We start from the raw sequence: 21,650 nt of genomic DNA on the forward strand, positions 1-21,650 counted from the left end.
TAACACTGAACTTTTATGTTATCTTTGTTTGACATATTACTGTGTGGTTTAGAATATGGCAGATCTGGTATCCTTGAGTAGCATAATATTTCAGCTGTCTTTTATACTGTAAGGCATGATATTCTCATATTATGATTGCAAGGTATTGGGATCTCAGGGATAGTGCTATGTTAGTTTCAATCATTTTTACAAAATAGAAAACAATAAGTTCAAATAGGACAGCAGTGCTCATCCCGGCATCAATTTTGGGGTGTTCCCCAAGGATCGACGCTGTCCGCTTTGTTGTTAAATCTGTATTTACAGCCAGTCAAATTGGTTCTTCAGATTCTGGGTGTATACTACTTTATAAATGTGTATAATATTTATATATATATATATATATATATAACATGTGAGACTGGGGCTAGTTTATTTTCAACTTATGACATATGAAACATGGATGGTAAATAATGGTCTTTCCAAGAAAATTATAAAAACTAAATGTCTTTGGGTGAGAAAGTGTCCTTTAGGTGTTGGTATCAACTCTATTTTGAAAAAGTTTTAAAATCAATTCTATAAGAAATATGTAGTTTGAGTCTACTTAGACTCCCAATTAACATTAAAGATGCATATTCGTAATGTGATAAAGGTGGCCTTTTATAAACTTAAGATATTGAGACCACTATGGTTGGTTGAGTTATTTTGAACAGTCCTGCAATTTTTGGTATGCATACATCTTGATTATTGCAGTAGCCTTTGCACAAGGTTCACTGATAAGCTTTTAAGAGTGTTACAGATGGTTCAATACTCAGTGACTCACTTATTAATGGGTTTAAAAAGGAGGGATCATGTAACTCCAGCCTTACAAGAATTGCATTGGTTATCAATCAAATGGAGGTCAAAACATAAAGGTGGATTTTCAAGGTTGCACAAACAAATGATAGCACTTACGCATATAAAATAGCATAATTGCAAGTATATGCTACTTAAAAAAGCTCGAACACCGTTGATAGAGCATCGTAGCCATGTCTCTACTAAGGATTTAAAAGCACCTATAGTGGCACATTGCATAGTAAAAGGGCATTTTTGTCATGAATTTAAATAGACTATTTTGGATTATATTCCACCACTAATACAGGGCGGTAATCATATTGCCAAGTTGAATTTTTGTGAAAACTTTTGGATTCATAAATTGAATCAATAGAGCCCCAAGGATTAAATGACAAGATTGATTGGTATACTCTGATTTAACAGCATGTATTACATTTTACATGCATTTAGTTTTTTTCAACTCTGGGGCATCTCAGTGGGCTGACCTTTCATTATTTGATTGACATCCCATTTTCGCGGGCTTTTTTTCGGTATAAAATGGCGGCGTTTTTTGCCGCTATCATTAGATGCAGAGAAGGTCGTCAGGAGGCTGACATCGTAATGACATCTTAGATCACCATTTACAAAGATGTAAGTAAGCAATTATCTTCCAATGGGTATGCGCCTTTTAAATAGTTTTTTTTTGCGAACAGTCATTCTTTAAAAACAGTTTTTTGATTTATACATTATCAATTGGAAAATTGTGGGAATTATAAGCTTTGCCAGCAAGCCATTTCATCAGGGTTTAAACACTAACTTCCCTTCTCCCTGACCTTTGCCTGAATAAAAGCATCACTTATGCTTAAGCCTCTCTGCCTAGGAAAGGATACCTGACTGTCATGTATTTCTCTAGCTTATAATTAATCCTGATTGCCTGAAATAAGGGCTGGGTGTTCCCTAGTCAGAGGCAGGACAAAGTCAGGAGGTATAGATTTCAGCAGCCAATGAAATGATCCATACACCCCCCCTGAGCCAAGCCAATAGTGTGGTGATACGTCTGTTGCTATGGGGAAAGTAGCCAATCATGTAATGACACATCTGCCTTTGTATGAATGTACAATAAAAGAGGGCCCTGGGGAGTGCTAAGCCCTTCTCTTTTACCTGCCTGCCATGAAAGCTGCCTGATGCGTCTTCATTACTGCTACAGAAAATATTGTGATTTTTTTGAATAGGGTAATTTAAACTGACTGGATTGTGTAAGAGTGAGGAGACAAGGTTTATTGGCAGCAACTCCTGGAGGAGGAGTTCGGCTCCGAAATGCTGCAGTGTCGGGTGGTGAAGATTTGCATGGGCATTTATGACTTTATATACAAAGAGCTTTGAGCAAATGCCTTTTCAAGAACTCCCTTATGGAATGAACTATCAGTCAGAAGAATCAGTCAGAAGATAAGTGGATATTTTTTGAACAAATTTATTCATAATAATTCTTTGCAAAGATTGTTTGAGAACAAATCTATTTACATAAATATGTTGAAATGACTATTTAATGAGTGATATCCATAAATGGCTGATGATTAATTCGTTTTAAGCACAAAGAAAATAATTTTTTGGGTCAGAGAAAATTCAAAAGGTTGTCCCCAGTGCTTTATGATGGTCATACTGGATTCACAAATGATTTAAATAGTCTACTCTCAAATAAGAAATATTTTGAAATTACTTCAAAACTTCAACATACATTACACTTGTAAATCAGGCTCCATTAGTAAATTTACACATGTAAGAAGGGGAGGGCCAGGGGCATTCCCTGGAAGGGCTATTTTCACGAGTAAATTGCTATATTCTAAGCAATTTACACATGTAAATGTGGCATCTTACTTTCATACTTACTTTCATAGAGGGGAATGGAGTAGATGTAACTCCATTTACAGTAGAGAATGTATGGGAAGAGCTGGGGAAACAAAGTAGACAAAGCCATGGGGCCTGATGAGGTTCATCCCAGGATACTGAGGGAGCTCAGAGATGTGCTGGCAGGTCTGCTGTGTGACCTGTTCAATAGAACCCTAGAAACGGGAGTGGTGCCGAGTGATTGGAGAAGAGCGGTGGTGATCCCGCTTCACAAGAGTGGAAACAGAGAGGAGGCTGAAAACTACAGACCGGTTAGCCTCACCTCGGTGGTGGGAAAAGTAATGGAGTCGCTGTTAAAAGAAGGAATAGTGAACTATCTAGAGTCGGAAGAATTGCTGGACCAGAGGCAGCATGGATTCACCAAGGGAAGATCCTGTCAGACAAATCTGATTGACTTTTTTGACAGGGTAACCAAGGAAATGGATCAAGGAAGATCACTCGATGTCATCTACTTGGACTTCAGCAAGGCTTTTGATACGGTCCCGCACAGGAGACTGGTGAATAAAATAAGAAGCTTAGGAGTGAGTGCCAAGGTGGTGGCCTGGATTGTAAACTGGTTGACGGACAGAAGACAATGTGTGATGGTAAATGGAACTTACTCTGAAGAGAGAGCGTGTTGAGCGGAGTGCCGCAGGGATCGGTGTCGGGACCGGTCCTGTTCAATATCTTTGTAAGTGACATTGCGGAAGGGATAGAAGGTAAGGTTTGTCTTTTTGCGGATGACACTAAAATCTGCAATAGAGTGGACATGCCGGAAGGAGTGGAAAGAATGAGACGGGATCTAAGGAAGCTAGAAGAGTGGTCAAAGACATGGCAGCTGAGATTCAATGCCAAGAAGTGCAGAGTCATGCATATGGGGTATGGAAATCTGAATGAGCTGTATTCAATGGGGGGAGAAGGGCTGATGTGCACAGAGCAGGAGAGAGACCTTGGGGTGATGGTGTCTAATGATCTGAAGTCGGTGAAACAATGTGACAAGGCGATAGCTAAAGCCAGAAGAATGCTGGGCTGCATAGAGAGAGGAATATCGAGTAAGAAAAGGGAAGTGATTATCCCCTTGTACAGGTCCTTGGTGAGGCCTCAACTGGAGTACTGTGTTCAGTTCTGGAGACCGTATCTCCGAAGGGACAGAGGCAGGATGGAGGCGGTCCAGAGAAGGGCGACCAAAAAGGTGGAGGGTCTTCATCGAATGACTTATGAGGAGAGATTGAAGAATCTAAATATGTACACCCTGGAGGAAAGGAGGAACAGAGGTGATATGATACAGACTTTCAGATACTTGAAAGGTTTCAATGATCCAAAGACAACGACAAACCTTTTCCATCGGAAAAAAATCAGCAGAACCCGGGGTCACGAGTTGAAGCTCCAGGGAGGAAGACTCAGAACTAATGTCAGGAAGTATTTCTTCACGGAGAGGGTGGTGGATGCCTGGAATGCCCTTCCGGAGGAAGTGGTGAAGACCAGAACTGTGAAGGACTTCAAAGGGGCATGGGATAAACACTGTGGATCCATAAAGTCTAGAGGACATGAATGAAGAACGGGTGGCTCACGGGAATGACGGCTACTACCTGGAGATAATACCCTTATTCAATAAACATACACACAATTAATGCGACTCCAACATTGCTCCAAGCTTCAACGGCAAGAGGAAATGTGGAAAAAGATTTGCATTCACAAAAAGCGGGGAGTAGCTTGCTTGTTACGGCGGTTACTACCCCAAACCAAATAAGCTTGATACTTCACTTTCAGTGCATAACCAGCATAGCTCTCTGCTACAATGGCAGGGGAGGAAGTCTGATACTACGTGCATATCCAGCATAGCTCTCTGCTTCTACGGCAGGGGAGGAAGTCTGATACTATGTGCATATCCAGCATAGCTCTCTGCTTCTACGGCAGGGGAGGAAGTCTGATACTACGTGCATATCCAGCATAGCTCTCTGCTTCTACGTCAGGGGAGGAAGTCTGATACTACGTGCATATCCAGCATAGCTCTCTGCTTCTACGGCAGGGGAGGAAGTCTGATACTACGTGCATATCCAGCATAGCTCTCAGCTTCTATGGCAGGGAAGGCAGTCTGATACTTCGTGCAAATCCAACATAGCTCTCTGCTTCAACGGCAGGGGGAATGAAGAAAAGTGGATCTATATACAGACAACAACCAACAGGGACTGAGTCGCATAGTCTGGGTAGACAAATGGGCATGGGTGTAGCTTGCTTATTGCGGCGGTTACTACCCCTAACTAATTTAAGCTATATATTACACTTAGATGCAGCTCCAACACTGCTCCTTGCATTTATGTTGGAGGTGGAAGGGAAATAGAACCAAAGGGTTACTAAGAGCCAAGAGTAACAGGTAAGTATGAGAAAAAAAAAAGTGCGAAGCTTGCTGGGCAGACTGGATGGGCGTTTGGTCTTCTTCTGCTGTCATTTCTATGTTTCTATACTTCTGCTCAATATCAGAAGTAAGTGATCATAAACATCTTAAAAGTGAAAAAATGAATGAAGGATTGGCTGCTGTAATGGGAAGCCTTCAGGCCAAAGAGGCAAGAGCATCCTCATGAGCTTCAGATGGTCTGGGCAAACTGGTAGACTAATTAGAAAAACTGGTGATACAATCCCAGCTGCTAAGCAGCCCCCCCCCCCCACCAGCGGCGATCCTCATGCAGCTAAGCTCACTCCTGCACTAACCACTTACTCTCTGAACCTATGAGGCAGCAACGTTAGCCCTACTTAACCCAGTCTGTTCATTCTCCCCTTCATCAAGTCATCTCGGCTCCTTGACTTGGCCATCCTTGCCTTGTCTTACCTTGCCTTGTGGCCTTCTTTGGCCTCCTGCCTTACCTTGTGGATCTATATACAGACAACAACCAACAAGGACTGAATTACATAGACTGGGTAAACAAGCATGGGTGTAGCTTGCTTATTGCGGCGGTTACTATCCCTAACTAATTAAGCTAGATATCCACTTAGATGCTGTTCCAACACTGCTCTCTGCATTATGGCGGGGGTGGAAGGGATACAGAACCAAAAGGTTACTAAGGGCCAAGAGTAACAGATAATTATGAGAGAGGAGGGAAAAAAAAAGAGTGCTAAGACTTGCTGGGCAGACTGGATGGGCCATTTGGTCTTCTTCAGCCGTCATTACATATAAATATAGAAATGACGGCGGAAAAAGACCAAATGGCCCATCCAGTCTGCCCAGCAAACCTTCACACTCTTTTTTTTTTTCCTCCTCTCTCATAATTATCTCTCTCTCATATTATATTCTCTCTCATATTATATTCTTCCCTTGCACTGTAGCCTCCCTGCCTTGCTCAGTGACCTATCCTGAATTGCGGCCTTTGGGTCTTCTATATTTGCCAAGCCCAGCCTTGTCCCTGACTGGGCCTTCTTGTTTATTTTATTTATTTAAAAATGTTTATATACCGCCTTTACAATTCAAAGGAATTAATCAAAACGGTTTACAACCAAACATACATAATGGATAAATTATTTTAAAATAAAAATAAAAACGGTTTTCAACCGAACATACATAATAAACAAAATAAGAACAGAATAAAAAACTAACATTAAAAATAATAATACAATGAACATTTGTGCCCTACATCATTAAACAGTGAATTGGGTTGAGTCTATAGTATTATTTCTTGTGGATATAACTGTTTGGAAGAAGTAGTGTCGATATGGAAGATAAATGAATGTTAATTTTGCAGGTTAGAAAGTAAACTGTATGCTTTCTGAAATAAGTTTTTAATGATTTTTTAAACTGTTGTGTGGAGGAAATGAGGCGAAGAGAGTCTGGGAGTGCATTCCATAAAACAGGGCCGGCTACTGAAAAAGCCCTTTTTCTAGTTAATTCGTGTTTAGCCAGTTTAATTGTGGGTACATCTAAAAGATTTTTGGAGAGAGATCTGAGTTGTCTGGGAGGTTTACATATGCGAAGATTAGTGCATAGCCAGGTAGATGAAATATTATAGATAAGCGAGTGAATAATTGATAACACTTTGAACTGAATTCGGTATTTTATTGGCAACCAATGGAGAGAGAATAAAACAGGTGTAATATGATTTCGGCGTGAGGTACCTGCAAGCAGCCGAGCAGCAGAATTTTGAATTAATTGCAAAGGATATAGAGCAGAGTCTGATAAACCTAAAAATAGGGCATTGCAATAGTCCATACCCGAGAAAATCAAAGACTGTAAGACAATACGATAATCTTTAAGAAAAAGGAAGGGTTGGATTCTTTTCAATAAATGTAATTTATAGAAGGATTTTTTTGTGATATTTGCAATATGATCGGCCATAGAAAGGTCTGAATTAATTGTGATACCTAGGCTGATAGTGGAAGTACTAATAGAGATAGGAATGCCCTTGAATGCCCTTGAAATTTAAATGAGAAGGGGGCCCTATAGTGGAATTAGAAATGGAAGAAAGACGGGTAATAGTAGTTTTTGAGGGGTTCAATTTTAAGCGGTTATGGTATAACCAGGTATTAATAGTGGAGAGAACCAAAGATATTAAAGAAAAAGTTATCATTGCTGGATATTAAAGAAAAAGTTATCATTGCTGGTTCTAGTTCTGTCCTTTTCCACTCCTTGTCCTGTCCTTCCCAGTCCAGTCCTTGTCCTATCCAGTCCAGCCCCTATCTCTAGCTTAGGCCTTTTCTTGTCTTGTCCATTTCATGTCTCCAGGGCAGCCCAGACCTTTGTGTGTCTTGTCCTGTCCAGCCATGTCTCCATTCCTAGACTGGTCCTTGATTGCAGTCTGTGCCTCTAGTCCTGCCTAAACTTAGCTGTCTGCTGCTAGTACCAGCCTTGTCTTCAATTCCCAGCCTGTGCATTGTTCCAGTTCCCAGCCTGTGCCATGTTCCAGCTAAGTCCTGCTGGCCACCAGAACCCAAGGGCTCAAGTTGCAGGGGAGGTAGCTGGTACAGGCAGAAGATTCAGTCCAGCCTTCCCCTTGATTCTGACCATATTCCTCTACGAGTAATCCCTGATCCCAGCCTGCCTGACTTTGACAGCTGGTTAGTTCATTAATGCCCACATTAGAAAATTCCCTAGTTATGCAAAAGCAAACTAAGGGGATAAATGCATCTTAATAACACAAGTAAAATCTACTCATGTATCTCTTTATAATTATTTATTTATTTTTATTTATAGAATTTTATATACCAACATTCATCGATGATATCACATCAGTTTACAGTGTAACAAAGAATAAAACATACGCTTGGAGAGCGTTTGACATAGAACAGTAGTGGGTAAATTAAACATCAAACTGGTAAATGTGGATGGGGAAGATTAATTACAGGGATTAAATGAATAAAACTGTAAAATTATATACATTATATACAGTTGAAAGGACTGTGAAATTATATAAGTTACTGGAGCTAAGGTGGATTCAGAAAGGGATAATGGGAAAGGCAAAAGATAAATGTTGAATACATTCCAGCGAGCTTGACGTAAACAAAAGGAGAAGAATAGGAGGATTTGGCTGAGAAGGCTGTGGAGGTTAGCTGGGGGGAGGGAATTAAAGGGGATTGGAACTGTTGGGGGGGGGAGAGGGCTGGGGAGGGTTGGAGCGTGGCTGGAGCGTGGGCTGACCGGTGTATGCTTTTGTGAAGAGCCACGTCTTAAGTTTTTGTTTGAATGTTAAAAAACATTCAAACAAAAACTTAAGACACTGCCAAATTAGAAGGAAAAATATGCAGGTATACATTTACACACACTTATCCAGATAAATTTAGACTTATCCAGCTAAGTAGCACTTTTGCCACTACTCAGACAGACAAAATCAAACTTACAGATAAGTAGTGGCGCTTATCCTGCTAAATTCCAATTTATCCAGCTAAGTAACAGCAGGCGTTACCTAGCCAGATAAGTCTGGAAAGCGCTACTTGTATGTATAAGTAGCACTTTTCAGACTTATCTGGCTATGTAAAAAAAAAAATGCTAGTTATCCAGCTATCTGATTTAGCTATCTATGTAGCCTTTTTTAGACATATCTGGCTATATTACATAGACCAGGGGTGGGCAAGTCCGGTCCTCGAGGGCTGCAAACCAGTCGGGTTTTCAGGATACCCCTAATGAATATGCATGACATAGATTTGCATACAACTGAGGCAGTGTGTATGCAGGTCTCTCTCATGCATATTCATTAAGGATATCCTGAAAACCCGACTGGTTTGCAGCCCTCGAGGACCGGAATTGCCCACCCCTGACATAGACAGATAAGTCTGAAAATCGCTTAGACGGACAAGTAGCAATTTTAAGACTTATCCAGCTAAGTGCAGCTACTTAGCCATTATAAATACTTATCCGAATAAGTGGAAATGTATTTATTTATTTAAAAACTTTTCTATACCATCGTTAAGTTAAATAACCATCACAACAGTTTACAGAAGGGCTCGATAAAGAGAAATATGGGTGGTATAGATTACAAATTACTCATGTGCCATCATAGTACGGTAACAATTTAAAATAATAAACTAAGTGTGTAAGTTAATCCTGATTGTTAGGAACAAATTAGGTGGTTTGATTTTAACATATGCTTTTGTAGGTTACTAATAACTTCTAGCTTGGTGCATCCTTATCTATCAACTATTTTTCTCCTTCTCTTTATCTTTATAAAATGCTTGTTTAAAAAGCAGGGTTTTCAGATTAATTTTGAATAATTTCAGATTTCTCTGTAGTCTTATTTCGAGTGGCATGGTGTTCCATAGTACGGGACCAGCCAGTGACAGTCCTCTTTCCCTTACTTGCGTGAGATGTGCTGATTTGACAGAGGGGACAGTTAGTAGAGCTTTATTTGCAGATCTCAGGTTTCTTTGTGGTACGTGCATGCGCAGTGCCGTGTTTAAGCCAGTCAGCTTTTTCATCAAGGATTAGTTTATGGATTATACAAAGTGCCTTATATTGTATTCTTTGTTCAATTGGAAGCCAGTGGAGTTCAACAAGTGTTCCTGTAATGTGGTCACTCTTTTTTTTGCCTGTCAAAACTCTGGCAGTGGAATTTTGCAATATTTGCAGAGGCCGAATTGTAGATTGAGGTAGTCCTAAAAGCAGGGAGTTACAATAATCTGTGCTTGCGAACATCATTGCTTGTAGAACTGGGCGAAAATTGTTAATCGTTAGTAGAGGTTTTAGTCTTCTCAGGATCATTAGTTTTGCATAACCTTCTTTTATGTTCTGTGAAATGTGTTGTTTCATGTTTAGCTCAGGGTCAATTATTACTCCTAGATTCCTAACTTTTATTGCTAACTCGGCAGTTTGAATATTTTTGATTGTGAATGTTGGTTGTGTGTGGTGTGTGTTTTTACATTCAAGGTGTAAGTTTCAGTTTTGTCAATGTTTCTTACCAATTCCATCTGGTTTAGGAGCTGTTTGATTATTTCTAGATATATATTGGCTAGTTTCATTGTTTCTTCTATGGTGTTTGGAATGGGTAACAGTAATTGTATATCATCTGCATAAATGTAGTGTATGATTCCCAGTCCTGCTAGTAAATGACATACTGGGTGGAGGTAAATGTTAAAGAGTGTTGCAGATAGGGCTGATCCCTGTGGGATACCAGTTAGTAGTGTGACTTTGTCTGAAAGTGCATTTTTTATTTGTACCTGGAAACATCTATTGTTTAAGTATGACTCAAACCATTTTATTGTTTTATTAATGAGTCCTATTTCTTTCAGTCTATTGATTAGTATTCTGTGGTTTACAGTGTCAAATGCTGCAGAGAGATCTAATAGAACCAGAATGTAGTGTGTTCCTGTATTGAATCCTCTTAAGATATTGTCTGATAGAGCTAATAGCAACGTTTCTGTACTGTAGTGTTTGCGGAATCCATGTTGTGCTGGGTATAGTATGTTGTTATTTTCAAGGTGGTTTGTTAGTTGTTTTTGAACTGATTTTTCGATTAGTTTGGCTATTGGGGTAAGTTGGAGACTGGTCTGTAGTTGCTAAGATTTAAGGGGTCAAGGTTATTTTTCTTAATAATTGGTTTGATTACGGTTCCTTTCAGGGTGTCCGGCATTACTCCTTAATCTAGTGAGAGGTCAAAGGCAGACCAGGCTGGTAGAGGAGCTATACTTAGTGTTTGGGTAATTGCCAGGTTCTTGTGGCCTGGTTTGGCATCTGTTGGAAACCGGATGCTGGGCTTGATGGACCCTTGGTCTGACCCAGCATGGCAATTTCCTATGTTCTATGTTCTTATGTTTAAAGCAGGTGGAATCACAGGTCATTTGCCCTTTAAGGACCCTGAAAATGTACCTCTCAGTGAGGCCTACAGGATGCACACATTTGCTGATTCACGCAGAATAAGTCCCCATAACCAGATATCAATTCTCACAATATGTAAGTTGATCTTAGTCAGATTGCGATTTGATGCCAATAAATTCTGAACACATTCTTTTTGGACTGAGGCAGCTATAAATAAGTGCTGGAGAAGCAAGCCTGAACCCGAGACTATACAATGGATAGCTTGTTGGAAGTTCATTGCTGTGAATTTTATGTTAGATCAAATTTGCAAAACCCCACTATTAATACATAAATCTTTGCTTTCAAATATGTCCTGAGGCAAAGGACAGTCTGGATAGTGGAATATTCCTTTGTTTATTGGGCAGCCATGAGGGCAGAAGGGCAGCTTATGGGTTACATCTGGGTTTAGCTTCACACAGGGTATATGTGTCACAGATTGGGAAATGCGGTATATGCTGGGAGCATCTTCTGCTTCTATTATGGTGAAAGACCAGCATTGCAGCCAAGCCTGATGCATTGGTTAAACACCTCGTGGGCAATTATCTGGTGAGCCTGCGTTGCAGACAATTGTTTAAGTTAATCAAAAAGAACATGGTAGATTTAGCTATATTTCTCAGTAACACATTTGTTATGGTCTGACATAAATGGGCTGAACCAAAGCTATGAAATGGGGGGTGTAGGAAGATTAACTGCTAGGTGGGTGTGATTTGAAAGGTTGGGAGGCTGGCATATTATACATGAGTGGGGTGATGACAGATTTGAAGGACTATATCAGGCCAAAGTATTCATTTATCAGATTATAACCTTTTCAAGAATACCGGTATATTACAAGAGGCTTTGGAGGGTATATTCCTTCATTCTGTATCCAGTGGCTGCAGATGAATTAGTATGGTGGGGAGCATGAGGCAAGTGTAACACTACCTCAATGCCTATGGCAGGGTACCCAGGCCAGTCAAGCTTAGGTGTAGTGGGCAGGCAATTGCTACTGAATTCAGTTTGTCAAGTGGCGATGAGGCCCCTACTTATAACCTTAGATGGAGCTGGACCATTAGATTCAATTAATCTGTTAGGCATGGAAAAGCCTGGGCAAGAAGTCTCTCATGTTGGAATCATGGTGGAGGGGTGGACAGAAGTGGGGTTAATTGTCTTGCTTACTAATTGTGGGTAATAGTGGTGGATTAACCCTTTTTTTCCTTATTATCAACATTATTAATTGTATATGGTGAATGGCTTGTGTACAGATGCTAGTGAATTAGGATTTTCTGATGTTCTCAACTAATAATGAAGGTGCAGTCTTGTTTATCCACTTAACATTTTACTTGAGTTTATTATTCTGCCTGTGCGTTCGGTTGTGGCAGGCGGACAGGAAAATCATGGCTGCTAATGTTATTATTCTGCATTTATACAGTTCACTATTCTGAATGCTTAGCAAATACTCCAGTGTGCATGCTAAACTTTAGTTCCTAAGGGTATAAGATGTGCTAAAAGAGCAGAACAATCTCTAAAGCATATTCATACCAATCAAGAGTGTGTCAAGAACACTGAATAAATGATTGCCTCCTGATTCTAAATAGGGAATAGTGAAAAGTATCTGCAGATGAGATAAGAATTTTGCTACCTAATGTAAGTATTATTAATCGTTTTTAGAATTTATGCACATTAAAACAATACATTTAGGAATGAAGCATCAACATTGGACAAGTCAATAAAAGAACAATTTTCCTCTTTTAGTTAAAGAAAGAGAAGTTAAAGAAGACAAGTCTGGTAACTAAAGATGGAGAGGGCCGTTTTCCTACTCTTTGTGGAGCCTGCAATCCCACAGGTAAACTGCAAGCTCATTTTCAAATGGAAAATCCTCCTGGAGTTTTCCCTTCAAAAATGTCCCCAGGTACGTTTCTAACCAACATGGGAGCAAGTGCAAAGCACACATGCGAAAGCATATGTAGAGATTGGAAAATGAAATTTCCATATGTTTTTTCACTCCCTTAACTTAATTCTGCCCCTTTTTCCATGAGGGTAAAAGTTAGCATGCACATGTATGTATGCACATGCTGGGCTTTCTATAAAGGAGGTTTAGAAGTGCGTAAATGTAATTAATTTAATTTAATTTAATTATCCACACAAAGAAAGGGGATGTTAAAAGTGTGTTTTTATGTGGTTAAGCACACATTTATCTAACAATCTTTAATTATTGCTCCCCCATTACATACCATAGAGAACTGATATTTATTTCTGATTCTTCTCCTTTTTTATTGCTCATCATGACCATTTCTTAAGAAATGTATAAACTTTAATTACATATGGTTTCCTCTCAAACTAGGCAAAATAATATTTTTCATCAAATTTGTTTATCTGTTAATTCCTAATCAAAAGTTAGGAAGTCTTTTTTATGTCCAAATGATCAAAACTGCTACTTACCTTTTTTCTCCAAACCAGGCAAGCTTCTCTATTCTAAACTGAATGACTGAAAGCATTTTTTGCTACCATAAATTATTTAAGGCATGACCCTGAAAACTACTGATTGTTTGGAAACATCCCATTTATTAGTGGGAATTCTGCCAAGTATGAGAATGTTGTTTCATGTGATGCCAAGGCTTACCGTGGAGTAGTGAAGTGTCAACAAGATTGGATGCTGTGTTACAGCTTCGAATACAGATAAAGCTGTCCTGATCAATTCTTCTGATGCAGCTTGACCTGAGTATAACAAAAATCATTGTATTCCTTTAGGGAATTCACTGACACAATTAACCACTGTGTAAAACTGGTTTTCATGTCAAAAAAATGGGAAAGCACCGAGATGCACTTACCTACCGCGCTTTCTAAATTGGTCTCACCAGAGTCTACTGATTTGATGTGATTCTAGAAAGAAATACAGATACATTTATAAAAACCAACTTAATAAAGTATGTAGAGAGCCTAAAGGACCTCTACTAAGAAGAACTGTCCAACTATTTGGGGAGGAAACAGAAATAGTATTAATAAGTGTTAGCTCCCCCATGTGGGAATATAAAATGGTGGCTCTCAACATATAAAAGCCCTGTTACCATCTTAGGGTGTGGAGTTTTCAGTTGACCCTCCTAAGGACAGCAAGTCCCTTTGATGCATCCTTTTTTTTTTTTTTTTTTAAGCTTTTAGAGAAGGATTCTGGGATCTCTGGGATTGAGGACTGGGTAAAGAAAGGAGACAGAGTACCTTCATCTATTTTTACCATGGGTTTTAGAAACTTTTCTTTTTTTGAGGAGGAAGTTTTTCCACCATTCCTGCCTCTTGTTTTAGGTTTCCCTAATTTCTTAAAGAATTTTGATTTGATTTTAACTAGGGCACAAGGACTCAGATGAGGAAAGGAGGTCTCTCACATAAGGAGAACCAAAAGACCTTAAGAGTCTTCTTGGAAATGCCCATTCATTTCTAGGGAGAAGGTGTAAGGGAAGTGACAAAAAGATCAGTGGCACCACCCAGGAAAATCCACGGTCATCTCAATGAAATCCTCAACTGAGGAGAGGAAAATAAAGGTACCATCCAGGTATGAACCAGGAGAAATGAGGAGAATGTAGAGTAACTTTAGGAAAGGTATGACAAAAGAGACATGACAATAACACAACTAAATTGGGTTAAATTCTTGTCCACCTAGCTATGGGAAGGAAGTTTAAAAGCTATCTCAATACTTGGATTGGAGACTGAACAAAATTATAAATGGAATTGGCTTTACCATCTGAATCAATTTACTGAAAGCCTATGGCCAGAAATTTACTGAAGATCTAAAATATAAGAAGGAGATTGTAAATAACAAGAGCTATAAAGAAGATGCTTATCCATTTTTCCATTCTGAATCAGTTAAAGCTTAGGTTGGAAACCACATCAGTTTCCAGTGTGATAATCAGTGCTGTTTACAATGGCTGTTAACATTTGAGTAAGAAATTAACAATGCACAGGGTTTACAAGAATAATCTTCCCACCATCAGGGAATTCTGGACACTCAGAGAAAATTACCAATAGTAATGGACTTTAACATCTAAGACTCTGATTGAGAGGATGCCAGCCTAGAAGTTACATCAATTATAATAGCAATAATAACAACAAACCAAGAAATAATAAACAGATTTAAAAATCTAAACTGTTATTCACATTTTAAAAATGGTAGAAAACATTTATTATATTTTTAAATATTATGTTTTTCTCATTTTTCATTTTTTTGTTAAACCATTTAATAATTGCTTAATCTGACTGTTTCAACAATTACTATTTTATCATGTATTAAGGGGTGATATTATAAGTCAATAAAAATGATTGTAAAACAGTAAAAAATATTCAGTAAAAGACAAAATAAAGCAAGTTATTTCCTTATCATAAATGGGGTTCTCTGTATACAGCAGGATGACTTAACCATGACACGTGGGTGACATCATCCAACAGAGCCAAACAGACCCATAAGAATATTTGCCATACTGGTTCAGACCAAAGATCCACCAAGGCCAATATCCTGTTTCCATCAGTGGCCAATCCAGGTCACAAGTACCTGGCACAATCCCAAGGGATAGAGTCCATACTGCTTATCCCAGGGCTAAGCAGTGGATTTCTGAAATTCCTCCTTAATAATAGTTTATGAACTTTTCCTCCAGGAAATTATCCAACCCTTTTTTAAACACAGCCACACTAATAGTTTTCATTACATCCTCTGGCAATGAATTCCAGAGCTTAATAATGCATTTAGTAAAAAAATATTTTCTCTCATTAGTTTTTAATGTATCAGCCTAGTAACTTCATTTTGTGTCTCCTAGTCATGGTACTTTTTAAAAGTATACAACGGATTAACATTTACCTATTCCACTCCATTCATTATTTTATAGACCTCTATATCTCCCCTGAACCATCTCTTTTCCAAGCTGAAGAGTTCTAACTTCTATAGCCTTTCTTCATGGGATAATTGTTCTATCTCCTTTATCATTTTAGTCACCGTTCTCTGTACTTTTTCTAATTCTGCAATATCTTTTTTGAGATGTGGTGACCAGTACTGCACATAATACTCAAGATGAGGATGTACCATGCAGCAATACAGAGGCAATATGATATTCTCTGTTTTATTCTCCATTTCATTCCTAATAATTCCATGCATTGTCTTTGCTTTCTTGACTACTGCTGCACACTAAGCCAAGTTGCAGCTTTGCAGATGTCTTCAATGGACACAGCTCTAAGGTGAGCCACTGAAATAAACAATGGCTTTTACTTAATGAGCCTTGATAGAGTTCAGTATGTGAAGGTCAAACACAGCATAGCAAGTTGTGATACAGTATGCTGGTCAGTTGGACACGTGTGCTTGGCAAGCGCTCTTCCCAGTTCGTTAGTATCATAAGAGATGTAAAGTTGAGATCCTTGATGATTATAGTTGAACTCTCCTTAAATAATATAGTAAGGCCCTTTTATAGTCCAATGAATTGAGGGGATCTTCTCCCCTTTATTTGTATGAGGTTTTGGAAAGAATGTGGTCAAAACAATGGCTTGATTTAGATTAAAGACCAAAACTACTTTTGGCAGAAATTTGGAGTGAGTGAACAACATCACTCTGTTGTTGAAAAACTGTAGATACCAAGAATAATGAAACAAAGCTTGTAGTTCACTGACTCTTCTAGTCGACATCATGGCAACTAGAAATATTTTCCATGTAAGGAACTTCAAGGAATCAACTATAATGGTTCATAGGGTAGCTTCATCAGTTGTGTCAAAATGACACTGAAATCCATATGTCTCAAAACGTTGACACCAGAGGATGTATGGCTTCATGAACTTTGACACCAGAGGCTTACCATACACTTGGATGTGGTAGACAAAAATGGCACTGAGATGTACCTTAACTGATGACATACTGAGGACCAATGAGAAGAGAGAGAATAAGTACTGAAGTAAATACTTTGGTGCGCAGGCATATAGATTATGGGAGCCTGCTTGACACCAAGATGAAAATCTTTTCCATTTAAAATGATAGGCTTTCCTGGTGGATGGCTTCATTGCCACAATTACAATATCCTTAATTTCCTTAATTTCCTGAAAGTGATGAGATTAATGAGTGCTTGACAGCTAGAAGTTCAGATGACACAGATGATCCTCCTTGAGTTTGTAGAGCTGGATGAAATCCCAGAGGGATCAGAGAGCTGACTGACAACATAATGAGGTAAGAAAACCACACTTGCTTAGGCCATTCTGGAGCAATGAGCATAAGGTACACCTGTTTTTTGAGTGTCTTCTGCACCATTCTTGCTACCAATAGGACCGATACAGTAAAGTGCGCTCCAGCGGAGCGTACTGTTAGCCCGCATTTGGTTGCGTGTTTTCGACTTGCATTTGGTTGCGTGTTTTCGACTTGCTATTTTTACCCCTTATACAGTAAGGGGTAATAGCGCATCAAAAACGCGCGGCCAACCCCCCCGAAACTAATAGCTCCCGCAACATGCATGTTGATGGGTCTATTAGTCATTCCCACGCGATCCAGAAAGTAAAATGTGCAGCAAAGCCGCACATTTTAATTTCAGCCAGCACCGGGGAAGTGTACAGAAAAGCAGAAAAAGCTGCTTTTCTGTACACTCTCCGACTTAATATCATAGCAATATTAAGTCAGAGGCCCCAAAATAAAAAAAAAATTAAAAAAAAAAAATGTAAAATCTGCCCACGGCCCAGAAGACGGACGCTCAATTTTGCCGGCGTCCATTTTCTGAACCCGTGGCTGTCAGCGGGCTCGAGAACCGACGCCGGAAAAATTGAGCATTGGCTATCAAACCCACTGACAGCCACTGCTTCTGTCAAAAAGGAGGTGCTAGGGACGTGCTAGTGTCCCTAGCGCCTTTTTTTTTACCACGGGCCCTCATTTACATTTTTTTTTACTGAATTGCGCGCCCAGGAGAGTAGCTTGGGCGCGCGTCGGGCGAGCGGGCGCTCGCCGGCTCTCCCGCAGGGTTTTCTGTATTGGGCTGAATGGAAGTGGAGGAAAGGCATACAGCAGATCTACATCCCATTTGAGCAGAAAAACATCATGAGTGGTTCGTACTTATAACTTATTTATTTGTATTCTGCTTTTCAGGCACTTTAAAGCAAATTACATTCAGGTGCTTTAGGTATGTCCCTACCCCCACAGGACTTACAATCTAAATTTGTACCTGAGGCATTGGAAAGTGAAGTGACTTGCCCAAAGTCACAAGGAGCAGCAGTGGGATTTGAACACTGGCTTTCCTGGTTCATACTATGATACTTCTCTACTTTGAACTTGCTTTGAGGAATAGAGCAAAATCTTTGATTTTCCTGTTGTCCTCTGATGCGAACAAGTAAATTGATGGGTGACCACCAGAGGTCAAACAAGCGTGTTTAGGTAAATATACGATTTACCGCATTGCACAGCAAAGTTGCACAAATCACACAACATTATTGCATTGCGTGTCACTTTTCTTCTTATATATATAGGCATCATGCAATTGCTTCTTTGAGGATGTGGCAGGCATGGGAGAGAAAAGAGGAGGTGAGTAGAGATAGTGGATGGAGGTGATAGGAGATATTTAACGAGTTTTGAATGCTGTGTCTTCTGTTTAGTGCTTCTCATCTGTTTCCCTATATCTTTGACTTTTGTGTTCTTTGTTGGAGTGAAAGCTTTTGTTAGTTTGTCCAATTTGTATGTCTTTTTATGTGGAGGAGTGAGAAGGAGGAGTGGTGATGGTGAGGAGTGGTGGTGAGGAACTGGAAAGGATGGAGCATAAGAGGGAGAGAGGAGAGAAGAGAGAAGAGGCGTGAAGAGAGAAAGGAAAGGAGAGGAGGATGAGGGGGCAGGAGTGATAGGAAGAGTAGGCATATGTGTAGGGACAGGATTAGAGATAGGGAGGAGGCAAGGAACAAGAAGAAGTGGGAGGAGCAAGAGGATAGGCAGGCAAGTGTGGTGGGAGGAGGATGGCAGGCTAGGGATAGACAGAGAGAGCAGAGCGGAAGGGAGTTTGCAGGACAGGTGCAGGAGGGGAGAGGAGTGGGGAGTTGGAGCGAGAGTGAGGATAGTGATACCTCTTTGGAAGTGGCAACCCAATCATCTGGCATCCAGGCAACAGGGCAGCTTCGTCTAAGGGCCTTAAAGTTCAGCATGGAGGACAACGAGATCCTGATCATTAGGCACCTAGAGAACTACAATCTGCTCTTCAGGATCTGATCCACAAAGACATCCAGGGCAGCCAAGGGTCAGATATGGCACACTATTGCCCAGTAAAAATAAGTGCAGAAAACCTTATCGGTCCACAAATACATTTCTTATAAATGGTGAGATTTAATATTTCAAACACGGCAACTTCACTGCATAGATTCTAATCTTGAAAGGGTCCGCCGACACGGACCCTGTGTTTCGCCGCAAGGCTGTGTCGGGAGGGACAGCAAGTTTGAGCGACAAATCTGTAAATTAAATGCAGAAAAATCTAACTTTACAAAGGTGAGACCAAGCAATAATGGGTAAAGCCGATGCAGAACATGAAAAACGATGTACCTATGTCCATAGTTATGTGAGATAACAGGGAGCGTGTTGGTAAAAGAACCAAAGTGGACTTTAAACGCTATCAGGTTGGCGCAAAAACACACCAACCAATCAACGTAGAGAAGAAAGTAGCCAATCAGGTCAAAGCAGAGAGACTTAAGTAAAATAGCTCCACTCGTTCTCATTATTTAGGCCATGCGGAAGCAGACTATTCAGAGTGTATATCCATTTCTGTTCTTTCCAAATAAGAATTTCTGAAAACTTTCCCCCACGAGGAGGAGGTGATAACATATCAATAACAAAAAATTGTAAATCCACAAGAGAATGGGACAGTGATACCCAGTGATTAACTAGAGGGGCATTTTCAAGTAGATGTTTAATATTAAAACAATGTTCTATAATATGTGTCTTGACCATACGTGTTGTTTTACCAACATATAATTTCTGACAAGGGCAAATGATTACATAGATCACACCTGAAGAGTACAATCAGAAGTACTGCGTAAATGAAAGATTATTTTAGAATTGGGATGTGTGAAAGAAGAAATTGATAATGATAACAGACACACTGAGCAGTGACCGCATGGTTTATGAGCTCCCAGTGGATAGGGCTGTGGTAAGTTTGAACTATGTTCAGAATGGACCAAGAGGTCTTGGAGATTCCTACCTTGGCGAAAAGTAAACCAGAGAGAGCTATTAAAGACATTGTTTAATAGAAGTGAAGACCAAAAGTTATGAATAATATTACTAATTGTACAACCAAGTTTAGAGAAAGGTAAAATGCAGTTAATAAAACCGTCAGAGGAACGCTCTTGTGGTAAAATCAAGAAATCACGATTGACATACAATGCACGTTTAAATGCCTTTTTCAAAACTTTAAGCGGGTACCCTCTCTGTCAGAACTGGGAAAACATCTGCTTAGCTTGAATCACAAACTCCTCTTTTGATGAGCAGAGCTGGCAAAGTCGCAAAACTGGCCAACTGGAATATTCTTCTTCAAGACTCATGGATGATTCTCAATTCCTCTGATTCTTTGATGTGCTTGTTTGTTATGTATAAATAATTTCCAATGATCATATAAGGCAAAGTTCAGACCAGAATGTTTCATCTTTTTTTACTGTTAAAATTGTTGAAACTTGTTTCACTGTATCACTTTATGGCGAAATTGAAGTTATATGTAAACCGGTATGATTTGTATCTCTACAAGAATATCGGTATAGAAAAAATAAAAATTCTGCCTATCAAATTCTGCCTATCAAATGTTAATAGAGTATTTCGATCAGTCTTCTTAGGATAAATAAAGATGGAAAAGCAGTCAAAATTAGAGGAAATCAAAATGTCAAGGAATGAGATCTGGCTGGGGTGAATGTTAAAATTGAATTGAAAATGACAATTACAACTATTCAACCAATCCAAAAATAAAAAAAATTGTATATCAGTGCTGAACCAGACCAGAAAAATATTGTTTATATATCATAACCATAAATTAATGTGTGTAAACCATGATGATGGATAAACAAATTTCTCCTCAAAATCAGATACATATAGACATGTCAAACTGGGAGCCATGGTGGCACCCATGGCAGTGCCCTTAATCTGTTGAAAAAAACTAGAATCAAAAAGAAAATAATTCTTGGTCAAAGCCAGTTGAGTAAGAGCAATCAGAAAACCCGAGGAGTGTCTGTGCGGAGGTTGAGAGTCTGTTCAATAATTGTTGTGTTTAATTGATGGAAATGTGGACCCCTTGCCCAAGGTGGAGTTGGCACAACCTGAGAGGGTGAACCCCCACAGGTCCCCACCGTCGGAAGGCGAGGCCGGGCTGTTGCAAGGGCCGGCTGGAGCTTCACCAATACCAACCCCATTCCCCACGGGTTGAGCCTTTGGGTGCGGGGGCCGGCTGGTCTTAGGTGGGCCCCTGTGAAGACGGTTGGGTAACAGCCGGGAGAATCATCCAAAGTCATTCCAAGATCAGAAGCCAGAGAGTCGCTAATAGCCGGTCCAGAGACAGAAGCCAGAGAGTCGCCGGAAGCTGGTCCAGAGTCAGAAGCCAGTCTGAGGTCAAAAGCCAGAAGATCCATCCGCAGGAACCAAAGGATGGGAGCATGGATAGGAACAGGACTCAGAAGGCAGGAACAGGACTCAGAAGGCAGGAACAGGAACTGAGACACCAACGAAGCACCGAAGACTTCACCGAAGTGAAGCAGACTTGATGCCAAG

General features: G+C 39.8%; 1 protein-coding gene across 1 annotated transcript in view; it reads right to left on the reverse strand.

Moving 5' to 3' along the window:
- Positions 1-21,650, reverse strand: part of ULK4 (unc-51 like kinase 4) — a 1,180,200-nt gene that overhangs the window by 612,593 nt on the left and 545,957 nt on the right. Inside the window, exons 26-27 of the mRNA XM_029589702.1 lie at positions 13,753-13,804; positions 13,545-13,639 (exon numbers count right to left, since the gene is read on the reverse strand). Of these exons, the coding sequence (XP_029445562.1) occupies positions 13,545-13,639; positions 13,753-13,804 (147 nt within the window). The remainder of the gene's footprint in view (positions 1-13,544; positions 13,640-13,752; positions 13,805-21,650) is intronic.

The sequence above is a fragment of the Rhinatrema bivittatum genome, chromosome 2 (assembly GCF_901001135.1).
Source record: "Rhinatrema bivittatum chromosome 2, aRhiBiv1.1, whole genome shotgun sequence".
Classification (NCBI taxonomy): domain Eukaryota; kingdom Metazoa; phylum Chordata; class Amphibia; order Gymnophiona; family Rhinatrematidae; genus Rhinatrema; species Rhinatrema bivittatum.